General features: G+C 44.6%; 1 protein-coding gene across 6 annotated transcripts in view; it reads left to right on the top strand.

Moving 5' to 3' along the window:
* The window catches only part of CEP170B (centrosomal protein 170B), a 93871-nt gene that overhangs the window by 50172 nt on the left and 24163 nt on the right, over positions 1 to 19536 (top strand). For all 6 annotated transcript variants that reach the window (XM_075926449.1, XM_075926445.1, XM_075926448.1 and 3 more), the window contains 4 exons: positions 249 to 1012; positions 5404 to 5592; positions 11578 to 11701; positions 13277 to 15073. In XM_075926449.1, coding sequence (XP_075782564.1) covers positions 249 to 1012; positions 5404 to 5592; positions 11578 to 11701; positions 13277 to 15073 — 2874 coding nt within the window. The remainder of the gene's footprint in view (positions 1 to 248; positions 1013 to 5403; positions 5593 to 11577; positions 11702 to 13276; positions 15074 to 19536) is intronic.

Genomic DNA, 19536 nt, shown 5'->3' with positions numbered 1-19536 from the left:
AACAACAAAAAAACCAAAACCCCAGCTCCCTTCAGTCTCTCCCCCTCCTTCCCGCCCTTTCATCATGCTGGGATGCAAACCCTCAGCTCTCTCTAATCACCATCTCAAACAGGTGTCTTTTGCAGTGTGCCCAGTATGAACTATTCCTTTACAGAGAGAAAAATCCAGGATTGATCATGCTGGGAAGGGGTGACGAGGGTTACAACGGAATGGTAGTGGAGGAATCACTTACATGTGGTCGTTTTCAGGTCACAGACATGAAGATGGGACGCAGAGCGACTCTGAAGACCCTGTTGCACCCAAAGCAGAAAAGGAGACCCCTGCCAGCGACCATGCCTCTGAGCAAGCCAAGCTTCAGCGCCAGATCAGGAGGGACCCTCATGAAATGCTGCATAACCAGCAGGCCTTTGTCATTGAGTTCTTTGACGATGACACGCCTCGTAAAAAGCGGTCGCAGTCTTTCACACACAGCGCGCACTCCTCCCAGAGCGACACAGATCCCGTCCCAAAAGCCAAGGTGGAAAAGCGCAAAGCCACCATGCCCGCTGAGAAGCTCGGTAGCCCAGTGCCACCTGCTCATCCACCTGCCCCGGCTGGCAAGTCAGCCAGCTCCTCATCAGGGACACAGAGAGCTGGATCCTTTAAGAGAGAGAAGACAGAGGATCGGATCAACGCTTCATCCTCCTCTGCTTCTAGGGCCTCTGCGAAGAACTACGGCAGCGTGGGGAGGAAATCTAAAATTGCTCAGGATTTTGCTGCTGAGTATCTAAGGGAAACCTCTCCAGCAGGCAAGCCAAGCACTGAGAAGCCAGCACCTATGCAGATGCCAGTGGCTCCCCGGGTAGTCATATCGTCTGCCCCAGACTCTGCTGCCACCCCACCTACCAACCCAAAATTGGCCAAAGCTCGGAAGCACGACGAGGAGGACAGCTTAAGTGAAACGGGAACTTACACCATTGAGACCGAGTCACAAGATAAAGAAGTAGAAGAAGCTCGGAAAATGATAGATCAGGTAAAATCACCCTAGAAAAAGTCTCTTATAAATGTGATCACTGTCGGCCAACGAACCGGGAATTGACTCGAGGCTACGTCTACACTGCAAAGTGGAAGCCAGTCTGAGAGCTTGTATCTACAGACACTGGCTCGTGGGGCTTGTGCTAGAACACTAAAACTGCCTAAACCCCATCCTTAGGCTTCAGTCTCCGAGCCTGAATGCCCATTTTAGTGCGGCACGAAAACCCTTTCCTGGAGACCCGGGCTCTGACACTCTCCACTGCTTGCAGTGTAGACATAGCCTTGAGCCAGAAATATGAGCTGCAATGGCTTCCATGGAAGGGCATGAGCTGTGGGGGAACTTCAAGGGATTCCTTTCCTCTGGATCTGGCTCAGAAGGGACACTATCACATACTCTCCAGTGTGTTACACAGGCACCATCAGTGGGGGGTAAATATCAGTTAAAAAACCCATCTGGAAAGAGGCAGGGGGACCTGATAGCAGCTCATTTCTTTGTGTCCAAATAGGATTTACATGCAAAAATTCAAGAGTGTAGATGTAAATGTACCAATAAAGAGCAACATGATGCTCAAAGCAATGAAGGGGTTGACTCTGCAAAGATTAGTGCGCGTGGGTTACGTTATGCAGTGGGACTGCTCGAATGCACAAGTAGGGTTGCCAGATGGTTTAACCAAAAATACCGAACTATCCCCCCACCCACCGCCAAAGAAAAAAAAAACCAACCCACCGGGGAAAAAATTCTGTTGAGGGAAAAAGAAGGAGACCAAAGTTGTTGAGCAAAAAAAAAAAAAGGACCCCGAGAGTTGTTAAAAAAAAAAAATTAAAAAACAAACAGCATGTCTCCTTTAAGAAATGCTTTTGAGGCTTTTTGGTCCTAACTGGCTGTCTGCCATCTTGTCTCCCTGCTCTGGGCCGGACAGCTCCCCTGTGGAACCTGGTAAGCCCCTGGAATTTTCGCCTCCTGGAAAAAAATCAGAAAATACCAGACATTTTAGGTGTCTGGTATTTTCTGAATTTTTTTACCAGACGGGAGGCGAAAATACCTGGTAGTCCGGGTCAATACCAGATAGGGTTGCTAGGTATCTGGTATTCAACCGGACAGTCCATTTTTTGGGCCCTCTGGTAAAAAAATTCAGAAAATACTGGACATGTGCAATGTCCGGTATTTTCTGGTTTTCCGGCTGGGTGCCCAACGGAATCCTCGTGGAGGCAGGAGGAATGGCTGGGAAGTGGGGCGTGATCGGCGCTGGGAGCCTCTGGTTGCATCTGACGTAGGGGTGACACCTTGGGGAGGAGGAGAAGCCCTGTCCGTGCACCCGAGCGCTGTTCAAGTGCATGGTGGAGCCGTAGCCGGACTCACTCATTCTTTGCCGGAACCGTGTGTGGGACAGGCAGCGACTTGGGATCTGCATGTGCCTGGGTCAGTCCGCTCCCTGTTGGCCAATTCTCTCCCCCCCCAGCCAGCCCCGCTCCCCCCTCCCGACCAGCCCCACTCCCCCTGACACCCTCCTGGCAAGCCCTGCTTCCTGCCGGCTGGTTCTCCTCCTCCCGATCTCCCCCAGCCAGCCCTGCTCCTCCCAACCCCCCTGAACTCCCCCGGCCAGCCCCACTGCCCCTGTCCCCCCCCTCCCAGTCCTGCTTCCCACCCACTCCCCTCCTCCCGGCCAGTCCCTTCCCCACTCCCTCCCCTCATCAAGTGTGTCTGGTATTTTTTCTGCAGCTACCTGATAACCCTAATACCGGACACCTGGCAACTCTATGCACAAGTCTTTACAAGCTTAGGATCTAACTATGCATTGTGCTCTTTACAGCCCCATCTCCAGCCCTGCTGTTACTAGTGCATGGGACACGTATATCCTCCCTGGCAGGCCAGTGGAAGCTGAAACGGAGGACTGATTTTCTGTGTGTTAGGAGTTGAGGATGTCAGTGGGGCTCCCAGCCGAGGGTAGTTTTATTTTGTTAAAGGGGACTTGTCCAGGCAGACAACTAATTGCTGTAGGCAAGGAAGTGTCTGGGTTGGGTTGGTCGTGGAAATGGATGTATCTGTTTTAATTTAAAAAAAATGTAAAATGAATGATAACTTAAAACAACCCAGCCACCAAAAATGCAAACAATTATTTTGTAAAGGTTGGCCTTTTTCCAGGTTTAGCGACAGAGAAAGCAGGCAGAGGTACAAGTAAAACAGACAAGTGAAAAATAGCAGAAATGTAGGCGAAGGGTAAATAACTAGTTATTTCAAAGAGTAATTGAATCAGGCTGCGAATCTCTGCACTAATTGGCCTATGTACCCATATGATCTTATCCTTGCTACATTCCCCCTCTCTGCATCTCCTTCTGATAGTTTGGTACACCCACTCCTGACAAGTAGTTTTAGGGCTTGTCTACATGGGGAAGTTGGTGTGAAATAAATTAGGATGTGCATACAAAGCCCAACTATACGTACAAAATAATGGGGACTAATTAAGCTATAATCACTCAAGAGAGAGATCTTGGAGTCGTGGATAATTTTCTGAAAACATCCAATCAGTGTGCAGTGGCAGTCAAAAAAGCAAACAGAATGTTAGGAATCATTAAAAAAGGGATAGAGAATAAGACAGAGAATATCTTATTGCCTCTATATAAATCCATGTTACATCCACATCTTGAATACTGTGTACAGATGTGGTCGCCTCATTTCAAAAAAGATATCTTGGCATTGGAAAATGTTCAGAAAAGGGCAACAAAAACGATTAGGGGTTTGGAACGGATCCAATATGAAGAGAAATTAAAAAGACTGGGATATTTTGTCTTAGAAAAGAGAAGATCAAGGGGGGATATGATAGAGGTCTCTAAATCATGACAGGTATGGCGAAAGTGAATAAGGAAATTTTATGTACTTGTTCCCATAATATAAGAACTAGCAGGGCACCAAACGAAATTAATAGATAGCAGGTTTAAAGCAAACAAAAGGAAGTTTTTTTTCATGCAGGGTACAGTCAACCTGTGGAACTCCTTGCCAGAGGATGTTGTGAAAACCAGGACTTTAATAGGGTTCAAAAAAGAACTAGATAAATTCATGGAGATTAGGACCATCAATAGCCAGAATGGGTAGGAATGGTGTCCCTCGCCTCTGTTTGGCCCCTGTTGGAAGACAGGATACTAGGCTAGATGGACCTTTGGTCTTGACCCAGTATGGCCATTCTTATGTTTTACATTCACAATAGCTATTCTGCTCTAGCACCCCACATATGCTTTTACTCCGCACCGAGTGCCTTTTTGGGGGTTAGCTTAATCTGTTTCCAAAGAGTAAAGTGTGTCCACATGAAATGCTAGTACTTCTGGGCTATTTCTCTGAATAAACATGCCCTTAAACTAGATTGCAGGCTCTAAGGGGAAAGGACTCGGTCAATGTTTCAACAGCATGCACAGCAGCAAGGTCTTGACCCTGATATGTAAACAATCATAATGCAAAAGTATAAAAGATATGCAAATTAATGTATCCTTGCACGAAGGAGAAGGATGCTCTCATGGTTACTGCACTGGAGTTTGGAAGTCAGGTGACTTGATTCCTATCCTGACTCTGCCACAGACTTCCAAAGACCTTGGTCACATCACTAAACTGCTCTATGCTGCAGGTTTCCCCCTTTGTAAAACAGAGAAAATGATAATTTCATCCTCATGGAGGTGTTCTATGGCTTAAGTATAAAGTATTTTGAGATAAATTATGGCAGTGAGTGACGGAGAAGGCTTGTTGGGTCATTGGGTCCATCTCCCTGGTGATGCAGGGCTGGGCTCACCAGTGTATCATCTAGTGTTCTGTCCAGTCTGTCTTTAACAGTCCCCAGGGCAGGATCTTCTATGGCTTCCCTTGAGAGACTCTTCCACAGTTTAATGCACCATATCATCCCAATTTTTCCTGATAGTCTTACTAAATTTCATGTGGATGAAAGAGGATTTATCCGTGCAAATTATTAACTTTATATGGAATGTACCAGAGCGGTGTACAGATCTGGAAATGTAAATGTATAAAGTGTGTTAGGCTATGTCTACAGTAGGGACCTCACAGTGGCGTAATAAACGGCTCCCAATGAGTTTGTCAGTGAGAGTGTCTCCTGCCGATGTAGCACTATCCATGCTGGCACATTGGTTTGTGAAACTTTTGTCAGTCGGGAGGGGTTTTTTTCCCCACCTCTGACTAATAAAAGTTTTACTGGCAAAAAGGTACAGGTGTGGTCGTAGCCTTAGAAAAAGTTTCTGAAGAGTTGTGAGTTGAATCTCTTACATGGTCTATCAGGATTGGTTTGTATCTGATCATCTTGGACCCTGGTTTCAGTGTGATTATAAGCCTTTGGATTTGATTTTCATGGTTACATTGTTTTAATCTCTCCCCCCGCCCCCATATGTTTTTAGGTTTTCGGAGTTTTTGAATCTCCAGAGTTTTCCAGAATATCTTCTGCCTTCAGGCCTATTATAAAAGGAGAAAAAGAAGAATCAAGCTCTCCCCAGCATCTAATCAGTGAAAATGGCACCAGTCAGAAGACACTTCTGCTCCAGGCATTCCCTTCCAAACCCACTGGTGGGAGCCAGGCAGAGATGCAGGTACAGGGGATGCAAGTACAGGAAAGGGAAGGGGAGGAGTAGGTAAGTTCAGGGCACCTAGTGTACAAGAGAAACCATCCCTATTCCCTATTAAGGGGACAGATGGTCTGTGTGTGTGCTTTTCCCTCTAGATGGGAATGAAGTGATTTGATTTCACCTCTGAGAGACCAGTCTGTGTGTGCAGCAGGCTCTCAAGAGCATGTGGCATTCCTCAAGGTGCAATCTGAAGTGCTGCATCCCCTAAGCTCAGTAGTAGGCAGCTTGTGACCCATGTGTAGCCCATTGGGGTTCCATGTGCGGCCCATACACCCTGTCTCTGCCCCCTTCTCCCACGTCTCTTGTGCACTGAGTGCCCCGAACTTACCTACTTCTCCCTCTCCCTCCCAGCACTTCTGGAGCATCACAAATCAGCTGATTTGCAGCATTCAGGCTCTGAGACGGGGAGGAGTGGGGACTGGGCGTGATTCAGCCAATTCATGGTGCTTCGGAAGTGCTGGGAAGTAAGGGGAGAAGCAGGAAGGGGACGGGCTTGGGTGTGGAGGCAGGGAAGAGGCTGGGCAGGGATTTGATGTTGTAAAGTAAGTGTAAATGTTTCTTTTTTATTATTTGAAGTTCTGTGACTATATGAATGATTGAAGCATTTCTATCTGTTTTGAAATATTCAGCATGCTGTGTATTAATGTATTTAATCTTTTTCTTGGGGCCCTGGTTAGTGCACATGTCTGATTTCAATCTTTTAACCCACTGAGATGGAGGAGGGCCGCTCACTAACCTGGGTTGCCCATCACTGCCTTAGCTCTTTGGCCTGCTTTTAACACTGCTTTGCTGGTGAATAGCAAGCCTCTTTGGGCTCTGCTTGCACCCAGCCCCTAGCAAGTAAAGTCACTCCCTGCTAAGTACATCAGTGCTATGCCCAGACATCCAGGAATTACAAACAGGACGACACACGCATGTTTGTGAATCCCAGCCTTATCTCTTAGAAATATGTGTCTTGTATTGCTCACTGGACTACATGCTCCTAAATAATCCATCATTCCAACAATGGGGATTGAATATGTACCAGCCTTTTAGACTCAGTAGAGATTTCTCAAATACTTCAACCAAACACACTGGTTTACATAAAACAAGTATATTAACTAAGGCAGAACAGTCAGCATTGGTTACCAAAGAAATAAAAGGTTAAACTAACTTTATCAGACTAACAGGCTTAAATACAAAAGGTTTGTCTCATCATGCCCTGCCATAACTTTCATAGGCTGCATCCCTTTCTAGCCTGGGATTAGTCCCTTCCTTGTAAAGTCCTTTGAGAGTTGTTGCTGCCATAAGCAGAGAAGTAAAAGGGGAGAGGTGTTCTGTGGAGGTCACTGTCCTTTGTTATTGTACCCTCCTCCTCTCTTTGGATATGTCTACACTGCATTCCTCTTTCAGGAGAGGAATGCAAATGCAGCCGAGTGAAATTGCAAATGAAGCGCGGATTTGAATTTCCTGTGCTTCATTTCATAGAATCATGGAATAATAGGACTGGAAGCGACCTCAAGAGGTCATCGAGTCCAGCCCCCCGCCCTCAAGGCAGGACCAAGCTCCATCTACACCAGGGGTGTCCAAACTTTTTTCAAAGAGGGCCAGATTTGATGAAGTAAACATGCGTGAGGGCCGACCATTTTGCCTGACATTCTTTGAACCATTAAAATTAAATGCAAATTAACTATTTTATGCAAAGTTTATTGCAAACGGCAAACGACATAACACCAACTATACATGTTGTGTCCAAATATATTTATAACTGATTTAGACCAACTGACATTAACTGAGATTTTACAATGTATTCATCTCAATTGAAAAAAAAACTTGCCTACACTAATGTGAAGGGTGAAACTGAGATCTGGACTGCAGTACATAGGCTAGGTCTGGTTCAAAGGCAGTGGTTTTGATGCGCAAAATGTCACGCAGGTGAGAGTCACTTAGTCTTGTCCTCACGCGGTTCTTGTTACAGTTCATAGCAGAGAATGTCTTCTCACACATATATGTTGAGCCAAACAAGCTCAGCATTTTCTTAGCCAATGTTCGAATCTCTTGAAACCGGCTCTTATCCAGTTGGCGGTAAAAGTTCACAAGAGAGAGCTGTTGGTGACGACTGCGTAACTCGCTGTCACAATGCAGCTCAATGAGCTCGAGCTGCAGCTGATCTGGAGCATCATCGGGGTCAACAGAGAACGGAGAGGAGAAAAGGCTGATCTCCTTTTCAATAGCTGCAAAGTCCTGAAAGCGCCGTTTAAACTCCCCAGCCAGAGATGCAATGTCTGCTGCATACCTGCTCGTTTGCGCACTGATATTGTCCTGTGGAAAACTGTTCATTATTTCCTGCAACGCTGAAAAATGTATGGTATTGGGCTGTGTTTGTGACAACTGCCTTATGAAAAGTTGCAGCTTTGTCCCAAAGGCTTTGAGGTGTGAATAAAGCTGGTTCACCGCTGCATCTTTCCCCTGAAGACTCGTGTTCAGTACATTCAGATGCTTTGTTATGTCAACTAGAAACCCCAAATCAGCCAGCCAAATAGGATCAGATAGTTCTCGCATTGGTTGTCCCTTTGTTTCCAAGAATTCTCCGATTTCCTTTCTGAGAGAGTAGAAACGCTGCAGTGCAGACCCCCGACTGAGCCATCTTACATCGTTGTGATATAAAACATCTTCGTATTCAGCCTGGATGTCCAGTAGAAACTGTTTAAACTGGCGGTGGCACAGGGCTTTAGAGCGAATAAAATTAATAGTCTTTAGCACCGGTTTCATAACATGATCATATTTGAGATGTTTAGCACAGAGAACTTGCTGATGAATGATACAATGGAGTTTAATAGCTTTGCCTCCTTCTTCGATCACCTTGTTACAGATTAGGGTTGATAATCCACTTCGTTCACCAACCATGGCAGGTGCCCCATCAGTAATAATCCCAGTAACTTTGTTCCAAGGCAGTTTCATGTCATCTATGGCGGAACTAACAGAAACAAATAAATCTTTTCCTCTTGTTTGGTCCGTAAGGCTCTGGAGGTCAAGTAGCTCTTCAGTCACATTCATTTCATCGTCCACCCCTCTCATAAAAATCAGCAACTGAGCTGTGTCAGATAGGTCCGTGCTTTCATCACAGGCTATTGAAAAGAAGTCAAAATCCACTCCTTTGGATGTCAACTGTCTCTTAATATCTGATGAAATCTCCTGAATTCTCCGTGCTACAGTGTTACGAGCCAGGCAAATGTTGGCAAACTCTTGCTTCTTCTCGGGACAGATATTCTCAACCATTTTCATAACGCATTCTTTGATAAAGTCACCCTCAGCAAAAGATTTGCAATTTTTAGCAATTAACGTTGCCACCTCATAGCTCGCCCTTGTGGCATTTTCATTTGACTCACGGGCTCTTATGAAAAATTTCTGTTGTGACATTAAAACAGCTTCAAGTTGCTTCAACTTTTCACTGCGGTCGTGCCCTGTAAGCTTATCGTATGTGCTATGTCTCGACTGGTAGTGTCTCTTGACATTAAATTCCTTATAAACAGCCACAGTCTCTTGGCATATCAGACAAACACAGTGATTCTCTATTTCAGTGAAGAAATATTCCACTTTCCACCTGTCCTGGAAGCGGCGGCCCTCACTGTCAACTTTCCTTCTCTTATTTACAGTCGCCATTTTTTAAAATTGACCAGAAGGGGAAGGGATCATGTGAGCGCAGTGCCAGAGGTTTAATACACTGCCCAAGTAATACACTGCACTAATACACTGCCCAACAAGAATTCTCTTGCCTTTGTGGCTGTTTGTGGCGAAGTCTCTAATGATGAGCTCCACGTGCCTGAGCCCGCCAGGAAGCTGACAGTGCGCAGGGCCAATCGCAGATACTGAGCTTGAGCAGCTGCGGAGTCCGTCCCTGATCTCAGCAGCTGCGGAGTCCGTCCCTGCACTCTCAGCCCCAAGGTAGAGGGCTTGCAGGGTCAGAGGCGGGTGGAGAGCGCAGGGCACGCTGGCCTCACGGCGGCCCGGGGGCAGGGCGAACCCGTAGCCAAGCGGGGGAGCAGGGCTGTGGACGTGCCCTACATGGTGGACTTTAGGACCGCAGCGGCCGCCATGGACGGCGGCAGAGCGGCCGGAAGCGGCGTCAGTCAGAGGAGTGCCGGGGAGCCAGGAGAGGGGGAGGAAGCGGGGGCTGTCCCTGCACTCTCAGCCCCAAAGCGGAGTGCAGGGGCAGGGTTTGGGACCGTGGCAGCGGCGGCGGGGGCGGCGGCCCGAAGCGGCGCGCTGAGCGCGCCAGTTAAAAAAAGCACCGGGGAGCCGGGAGAAGCGGGGGGCCGTATTAAATCCGACCGCGGGCCGCATTTGGCCCGCGGGCCGGACTTTGGACATGCCTGATCTACACCATCCCTGACAGATGTCTATCTAACCTGTTCTTAAATATCTCCAGAGAGGGAGATTCCACCACCTCCCTTGGCAATTTATTCCAATATTTGACCACCCTGACAGTTAGGAATTTTTTCCTAATATCCAATCTAAACCTCCCCTGCTACACTTTAAGCCCATTACTCCTTGTCCTGTCCTCAGAAACCAAGAGGAACAAATTTTCTCCTTCCTCCTTGTGACACCCTTTTAGATATTTGAAAACCGCTATCATGTCCCCCCTTAATCTTCTTTTTTCCAAACTAAACAAGCCCAGTTCATGAAGCCTGGCTTCATAGGTCATGTTCTCTAAACCTTTAATCATTCTTGTCGCTCTTCTCTGTACCCTTTCCAATTTCTCCACATCTTTCTTGAAATGTGGTGCCCAGAACTGGACACAGTACTCCAGCTGAGGCCTAACTAGTGCAGAGCAGAGCGGCAGAATGACTTCACGAGTTTTGCTTACAACACACCTGTTGATACAACCTAGAATCATATTTGCTTTTTTTGCAACAGCATCACACTGTTAACTCATATCCAACTTGTGGTCCACTATGACCCCTAGATCCCTTTCCGCCATGGTCCTTCCTAGACAGTCGCTTCCCATCTTGTATGTATGGAACTGATTGTTCCTTCCTAAGTGGAGCACTTTGCATTTCTCTTTATTAAACCTCATCCTGTTTACCTCTGACCATTTCTCTAACTTGCTAAGGTCATTTTGAATTATGTCCCTATCCTCCAAAGAAGTTGCAACCCCACCCAGTTTGGTATATTTGAATAATCGCATCCAGCTGCTATTTCGAAATACCCTATTACGAGATAAAAAACACTGGGTAGACGCGGTTATTTCGAAAGAAACCCCTTCTTTTGAAATAACCCTTACTTAATGGTTTTTTCAAAAGAAGGGGTTTCTTTCACAATAACCATGTCTACACAGCGTTTTTTATCTTGAAATAGGGTACTTCAAAATAGCGGCCGGATGCAATTATGCAAATGAAGCATGGGAAATTCAAATCCACGCTTCATTTGCATTTTCGCTTGGCTGCATTTGCATTCCTCTCTCGAAAGAGGAATGCAGTGTAGACATACCCTTAGAGGATTACCACCCCGCCGGGGATTGACAAATGATCCCCTGTGTATGTGAGATTCAGACTGTAGCTGGGAGGAAATGGTTAATTTCTTGTTTACATATCCCTGTTGCTGAAGAATGGCTGCTTAAGTAAATGATAATTCACTTGACTGTGTTAATACATGTCTGGGGTTGCAAGTGTGTCTTTGCTTCTGAAAAATGGATTTGTTGGTATGAGCCAATACTTCCACATATTTCAGTAACAATCATATAGCAAAATCTCATAACTTTACACACAGTGTTGCTATAAATATTTTAACAGGACAGTGATGTTCAGTGGATTAGGAGTTTTCAAATGATACCTCACAATGCATACTTTGTACAGAATATATCATAACCATGTAAAGGGGTAAATATGGGGTACAGAGTGTGATGTAGGTACATAGTGTCTCAGATGGACTTCGGTTAAAAAAATGATGATATTCCATTTGTCTCTATAGGTACCTCCAGCATCGCAAGGTGGTCAGAAATGGGTCTCTAGGTGGGCAAGTCTTGCTGACAGCTACACAGACTCGGGACTTTGTGATGTTCAGCATCAGGAATTAGTATCTGAGGGCCATACAGGTAAGTCCTGTACTGATGCCATCTTCAGGACGCTGGACAGTTTATTTAAAAGTAACGTGAAAAGTATGTGGGGTGGGGGAAAGAGAGAGAAATGCTTATGCTCTTTTTTGTTGCTTTCTGGTGAATATAAAGAAAGCTTGAAATGCTCTTAAATTTTTGTACGGCTTATTTTCTATTTTAACTGAAGTATTTGGCAGGAAATCTTTATTTGCTTAGGATTAGTTGCCTCATCCCTACAGTTAAGAGCTAGGAAGGCCTCAGTGCACATTTGAGTCAGCCAAGAAATCTTTAAGCAAAAAAAGTAAAGATCATACTTGACATTCCTGATGTTTCTTAAGGGGGCATAGGGAGAAATAAACACGGGGGCAGGATTGGAAAGAACCATCTCTCAGAAATGCTTTATACTTCATTAAGAAGCAAAAAAGGAAAAGCAGTATCCTAATTTTGTCTTTGCAAATCATCCATAAAAGTGGCTACTGACCAGCCCTTTTATAACTGTGTTTCTGTTTCACTTCTCCCTTGCTCTCAAGCTCTGCTAAGCATCTCAGATTATCCTGGGGTTTGGTAGACCTAGGTAGCAGTATTTGAGGTGATTGTAGGAAGCATGATGTATAGAATGAGATGTAAGAGGAGAAGAAAACCTAAGGTAAGTTATAGAGTCACGTCAGAGATTGGAGCCAAGAAACGGAAAAGGCTTAAGGCCTAATGTTGAGAATGAGTTGCAGAGTGTAGGAAATGTTCGTAATCCAGAAGACAGCCAAGCCCCCCTCTCTCTATAAGGAGCCATTTGTACTCACTCCAGTAGCTGCCAGGAAAGGCTGCAGAAAGAAATCATGTTGTTCCAGGGATTATTTCGTAATATGGCACATAGTACTTGAATTCTCCTGGGAAATTGGGTTTTTTATTTTGCACTGCCAAGTTACAAGCCATTTATTATTTAAACTAACAATCCCAGAAGATTTGAAATCCTGAGCTGTGACATGGGGTGAAAAATAACATGGTTCTAGTGAAGTGTGTCCTCAGTAACACACACACTTGGCTGCTAATTCCTAAGCTTGTTTAAACAGTAGGATTTCTATAGGGAGACTTTGATGTGGAATACAATCTGTAAAAGTGGGAAATTGTGTCTCTTCAGTGAAGTCAGCTGCATCATTTTCTAACACATTTCTTAAAATGTTGCATCTCTGGTCCAAACATGTGACTAACAGGGTTAACAGATTTTCCCTATTCTCTTTGGAAGGAAGAAGATATAGTTTCAGGGTCTCTTGTATATTTGTATGGTCTTTTAGATTATATATGTATGCCACCCTCCTGCAACGTTTGAATGCCAAGGTTGTTAAATTTAGGTCTTGATTCTGCAAGGTGATTGAGCACTCTGGCCCTGATCCAGCCTGGGACATAAGCAAATGCTTAGCTTTCAATATGGACCTATTGATGCCTGTGCTTAAAATCAAGCTTGTACTAATTGCCTTTCTGAATCTGCATCTTGCAGACTCAAGGCCGTGGTGAATAAATGCAGCATTCTAGTACAGCCTGGAAGCAGCATTTAAATGAGTGTCTTTTATTCTTTCTTAGAAAGCGGCACAGCTCATAAACCAGCAGAATCAGAGACCATTGTGTCCTCAAGAACAAGAAGGCTTCTTCCCCAGCTCCCGCCAAGTGATAAATCTGACAGTCCAACTCCCACAGTTTTAATTTGTCAAGACTCCTATCCTGAAGTACCCAAGAGAAACATTGCAAAGGAACAGAGGCTAGAAGCCTATGCTGATCCCAGCACCCGACTCTTCATCCAAGAGGACTTGGATCCTGATAGCCTGAGTGATGCCAGCAGGTCCGACGATGGCTTTGGTTTGGAAAAAGGCAAGAAATACAAAGAAAATAGTAGAATGCCTGCACAAGAGTGCAGAAGGGGGGAAGGCTTAAAACCTGAGGGCCGACAGCCAGCAGTTCTCGGGGTTTCAAGTATCCCAGCTGTGAATGAGCCAGCATCTACTGCCTTCTACATTGGAGATGAAAGTAATGAGGTCGGGGTTCCCTCCAAGCTTTCTCTAAGCACGTCTCATTCTCGAGCAGACACAGAATGCAAGGACCAAGAGTTTCCTTTCAAGTCATCCAGTGCAGCTGCTTCTGGAAAGCCAGTGGTGAAAGATGTTAACAGCACTTACAGTAGCCCATCGGGAAAAATGATGATTTCCCTTCATCAGAGGCTTCCTCAAGAGCAAGAAAACATAGCCACGAAAGAGGCATCCTCCTTCATTAGGCAGGAGAGTTTTACCAAAGATAAATCTAGTGGCATTGTTCCTCTGAATAAACTGCCTCATATTTCAAGTCACCCTCTGCTTAAAGATTTAGATGCTGCCCGGTCAAGCCGTATGGACTATAATCAGGACACCCATCTTATCCTGAAAGACACGGAAACTGCTTTGGCAGCGTTGGAAGCCAAAATACTCTGTCAAAACCACCAGGTGGACCCTTCAGAACCTATTCCTGGGCAGCTGGAAGACTCCTTATCTGGGGACTCTGATGTGGACACAGCAAGCACAGTCAGCTTGGTTAGTGGTAAAAATGTCCCGAACAGCACACCGAAAGGCAAAGTAATGAGCAGCTTGCAGAAAGAGAAATCCTCTTCTACTCCTTCTATCCAGGACCAGTGTAGCCAGCCCAGTGCTCGCGAAAGACTGTCAGAAAAACGCAGGATGCTCCCACTCGAGGCTGGAAACAAAGGAGAAACCACCAAACGTTTCCAAATCAAGCGTAGCACTGGGGCTCGTGGGTCGCTGGAATTTATAGATGATGAAAGAGGCTCTAATCTTCCTTACTTCCCGGTAATCGAAACAGCTTCTTCTGATCATGAACATTCTGTATCAAAGCCCGCCCCCAGAAGGAAACCTTTTACTTCAGTTGTGAAAGAGGAGCACAGCAAAGTGACTTCAAATGTGCAAAAGATTCAGCAGGTTCTCACTAGGTCCAACAGTTTATCGACTCCCAGGCCCACTAGGGCCTCAAAACTCCGTCGTGCCCGGTTGGGAGATGCATCGGATAATGAATGTGCCGACACTGAGAAAACAGCCTCCAACCTCGACGCCACGACTTCATCTTCGAAACAATCCACGGAATCTAAAAAACTGTCCAGGCTTGACATCCTTGCCATGCCAAGGAAACGAGCGGGTTCGTTCACAGTGCCAAGCGACTCTGAAACGACACAGTCAAGAACTGTGTTTTCAGGGCGCAGTGTGGAGTCATATTACGCAAACCGGAAGCCACTTGTGTCAGAGGCTAGAACTGCAGCTAGAAAAAGTGCAGCCTCTGCTACTACCAAGCAACCTTTCAGCAGAACGCGTTCTAGCAGTGTCAGGTATTCATCCACTTCCAGTAAGTACTTACGTTTTATGTGTCTCCTTAGTTCAGCTCTTTTATAATATGCAGACTTTATACATGGGTTCCAGGTGTAGTTTTCCTAGGAATAACAACCACTGCAGTGGGTGTGCCATGGAGCGGAAGAGTGGAAAGGAAAGGGAACAAGACAAAAGGAACATGCACAAATAAGCAGATTAGAGCAATTAAAGAACAACACAACTTGACGCAGCAGGATATATAGAAATAGCAAATATCCCCACAGTTTTTTCATACACAGTTGAAATTTAGTTTGATCAACCAGAAGAATTCGGAAGTGAGTAGTGATTTTGGAGTTGCCTCAATTACTGTGTGCCCAACCTAAGATGCTTTAACAGGGGCTGACTTTAAAGTATCCAAAAATCAGAGCCCTTTCTGAAAGCTCTCAAGTTGGGCACCCAGAATCACTGCTTCTGTTAAGATCTTGGCCCTATTTACCACGATAGAACTTCCTGACTTTCCAGTGTCACATGGAAATTGTCTTTGATTTTGAAGAGCCGGAAAATGTGCCCAATGGAGAATTTATAACTGCGTCAATGACGGTATAATGTCAGAGTGGTAAATTTGAAGCCATCAGAGAAGTCAAAGCAAGGAATAAGCAAGTGAGCAAATAATTTGGAAGCAGCTCTGCTCCTTGCCTCAAATTCAAAGCTTTGCATGATTGGACAATTGGCGTTGAACTATGATAGCCTGTAGTGGGATAGTGCCTCTGCTCTCTTTTTATTGTTTGGCACGTAGCCTCCAAAATATGTCATCGTTACAGTAGCTGCATTCGTAAGTCTCTCACTGAGGAATATGGTGCAGATTATTCTGCTGTCTAGCTGCTCGTGTCATGAACAATAATGATCATGTTTAAACTGTTCTTAAATTAATAGATGAGGAAGATGCATATGACAGATACTGCACAGTAATCGGAGATGGCTCTGAACATCATTAGGTCTGAAATCCTGGTTCTTTGGCCTTTGGGGGAAGCAGCAAGTCGTGTCAATTCACTTGGGCTTTTAGGGAGGAATTCGGTGGCTTGCTGAGTTTCACTGGGTCTGTTGGGGGTAGTGGCTAATTTCAGCCCTTGTGTTTTTTTGTGACTTGCATCAAAGGCCCTTAGAGTGCTAGATAAAGGCCTCTTTTCCATGCTTTTATAAATGTGATATTAGTTTCCTATTGCATGCTGGAATTGTTCTTCATGCTGTTGTTTTAATATTGACTTATTAACTTACCTCATCTTTTATTTTACACACCAATATGCAAAGAAATCAGCATTGTGTATGAGCAAACAAAGGCAATATGTGCAGTATTTCCCTTGTGTTTTCTGAGATGATACTCCTATTAACATTCTCTTATATTAGAATATTGACCAATTGTAATGTAGATGACCTCTTGAGGTCTCTTCTGGCCTTACAGTTCAGGGTTTTCCATATAGATGCTTCCTCTTCACTGGACCACAGACTTCAACTGTTAGGACAAATTCATGCCCGATTCTTGTTCTAAATGAATTGGTTTTTTGGCTTCCAGCACTTTGTACCACACACTAACAATATTTCTTGTGTGAAATTAAAGCAGAGAATTCTAATTCTTTCTGTCATATCATGTTCTATTGAAATACTAATCTTCTAATTCCTTGATAGAATTCTGGACCATGCACAAGTTCTACATAGACTGGGGTACCTTAATACACTTTGTCCTACTGTAGATAGCGTTGATACCTGTTTCTGTACTAATCAGCAAACAGCTAGTACACCCTGAGAGCAAAAATTAAACTTGAATAAGCTTAAAAGTTTCACTGTAGTGTCAAGACTTTTTTTTTAATATGATACAGTAACAATTTGAAAGTGAAGTGCTTTGATGCTGGAACCAGAAACTTTCAATGACTTAACAACTGGAAGAGAGCAATGAGGTAGATCTGGCTGCATTATTCAGTGGTTTCTTTAAACAGTTAGCTAACTGCCATCATCTCCCTCCATGCCAGTGGAAAAAGTAATCCTACAAGTAGAGAGACTGTATAAATACGTAGTCATGACAACGAGGAGTCCTGTGGCACTTTAAAGACTAACAGATTGATTTGGGCATAAGTAGAGCCGTGAATGGATACAAAATTTGTATCTGCATCTGTATCTGCAAAAATGAGCCACAGATATCTGCATTGACATCCACAGATGCAAATACCCATGGATATAAAGCAGATGTCTGAAAATTTGCAGGATCCTAGGCACAAAATTTGTATCTGCATTAAAGATATTAAGGATTAGTCGACTATCCGATAAGCAGAAGCTTATTGGATAGTCCAGTCGACTAGTCGATTTCCCCTGCTTGTTGCCTATATCAGATAGAGGCAGCAAAGGCGGGGAGGCAGAAGCACGTACTTCAAAGTGGCAGCGCCTCACAGCTGAGCTCAGGATCAGCTGTGCAGTGCTGCCCCTTTGAAATGCCACGGCACGTGGGCTGATCCCAGGCTCCATTTCCACCCGGGCTCCATGTGGCTTTTCAAAGCAGCAGTACCACATGGAGCCCTGGTCAGCGGGGGACTCTGAGTCCCCCGCTGGCCCCAGGCTTCATGAGGGTGCTTCCGCTTTGAAATGCGTGCAGCCCAGAGTCAATGGGACTTCTAGCTTACCCCGGGCTGCACACAGAGTTCCACATTCCTCCTTTGAAATGTACAAGAGCCCCAGTAGAGGCTCTTGTACAATTGAAAGGAGGAATGCGGAAGTGCCTATCAGCTATTTGAGTAGTCGATGGAAATTCCATCGACTACTTGACAAGTAAATTACTTGCTATTTAACATCCTTAATCTGCATCCATATCCACAAAAATCAGTCACGGATATTGACCTCCATAGATGTGGATATCTGCGGATATAAAGTGGATAGCCACAGATTAGCTGATCTCTACGCATAAGCTTTCATGGGCAAAGACTCATGAAAATGTTAGTCTTTAAGGACTCCTTGTTGCTTTTGCAGATACAGACTGGGGATGTGAATGGTTAACTGGCTAGCATGACTGTTATCGGGTGAAGCTTACTGGTCACGGTTAACTGGCGGGAGCTGGAGAAGCTTGAATAACAGAGAAGCCCCTGCCTACCCCAATTTAAGCAATTAACCGATTAATCATCCTGGTTAACTGATTAAATGAGATTTTTCATCCCCAATACAGACTAACACGGCTACCTCTCTGATACATGGCCATGGGACGTGAGATGCCAGGATGTCATCAGGCTATTTTAAGCAATTGTACTGAGATGTCAAGAGATTATCTATTCTGATAATTACTCAACCAATTATTCCAAAAGCTCAGGGCTAGATTCCTCTCTCTTTTGCTGGATTTATGCACCGTAATGTCACTGACTTCAGCGGACTTATTTCTGATTTATGTGAGTGGAGGTGAATGGTGGAGTTAGCCCTTAATTTTGAAATGTCCACTGAATGCATGTGTATTCTGAAAGCTGGATGGCCTTCCTTCCTTCCTTCCTTCCATCCATCCATCCATCCATCCCTCCCTCCCTCCCTGCCTCTCAGCTGAATTATGAACAAGATCCATTTTTCTGGTAACTCTGTCATAAGCCAGGACTCTTAAAAAGTTGTAACCAGGCAAGAAGTAGATCTAGGACCATTGCTCTCCACTTTTTATATGCCAAATTCAGTATTTTCATTTGTCTGATATTGTGGTAACCTTGATGACACAGTGAAACTTTTAAGTGTTATTCAGGTTGCACTTCAGTTTTAAATAAAGTGGCTAATCCTGTCTTTTATAGATTATCATGGCAAAATGTAAGAGGTGAAACCATTAATTCTTGAATAATACAATGGGAAATTAAACAAACAAATATTGGGAGCCCAAGTTTCAAATGTAGGCATCTGAGTTGTCCGAAGGTTGATACGTGGATGCCTAAAAATAAGCATCTAAGTGCTTAAGAATTGGCTTCAGAGCCAAGGGAAATGAATAAAAAGACTCTCATTGACTTTAGGAGACTTTGGAGCAGGCCATAAGTGCCTATTTGACTCCTTTTCTGAGGTTTGAAATCCTGTGAAAGGGGAACTGCAAGGCAAAAGTAAAAGTCCCTGCAGATTTTCACAAATAAAATGTAGCATGAAAATCTATGCTTCAGTCAACCATTTCTGTAGGGTTTTTTTAACTTCTAGCTCACCTTTAGGCTGCTCAACACACTTGAAAATTGGGCGTTGGGGACTTCTAAGAGTCTAACTTGTATGCTACTTATGGATGAGGCTTCTGTGTATGGAAAATCAAGTCTGACAATAACAATTATGTTTAGTTGATAATACAGTCGGTGCACTTTTCCACTAGAATATATAACTTCAAATTTGTATAGCTTGTGGCAGATCCATTACAACAGTGATCTGCTTGTGAATAAGCTCTATCAAAGTTTCCGTTCACTGAAAAGATGCACAGAAACTCTCCAGGCCTTTCTCTGTGGGCTAGTTTGTATTACT

This window comes from Pelodiscus sinensis, chromosome 4, assembly GCF_049634645.1.
Source record: "Pelodiscus sinensis isolate JC-2024 chromosome 4, ASM4963464v1, whole genome shotgun sequence".
NCBI classification, from domain to species: Eukaryota; Metazoa; Chordata; order Testudines; family Trionychidae; genus Pelodiscus; species Pelodiscus sinensis.
This window is presented reverse-complemented; position numbering and strand designations above follow the sequence as displayed.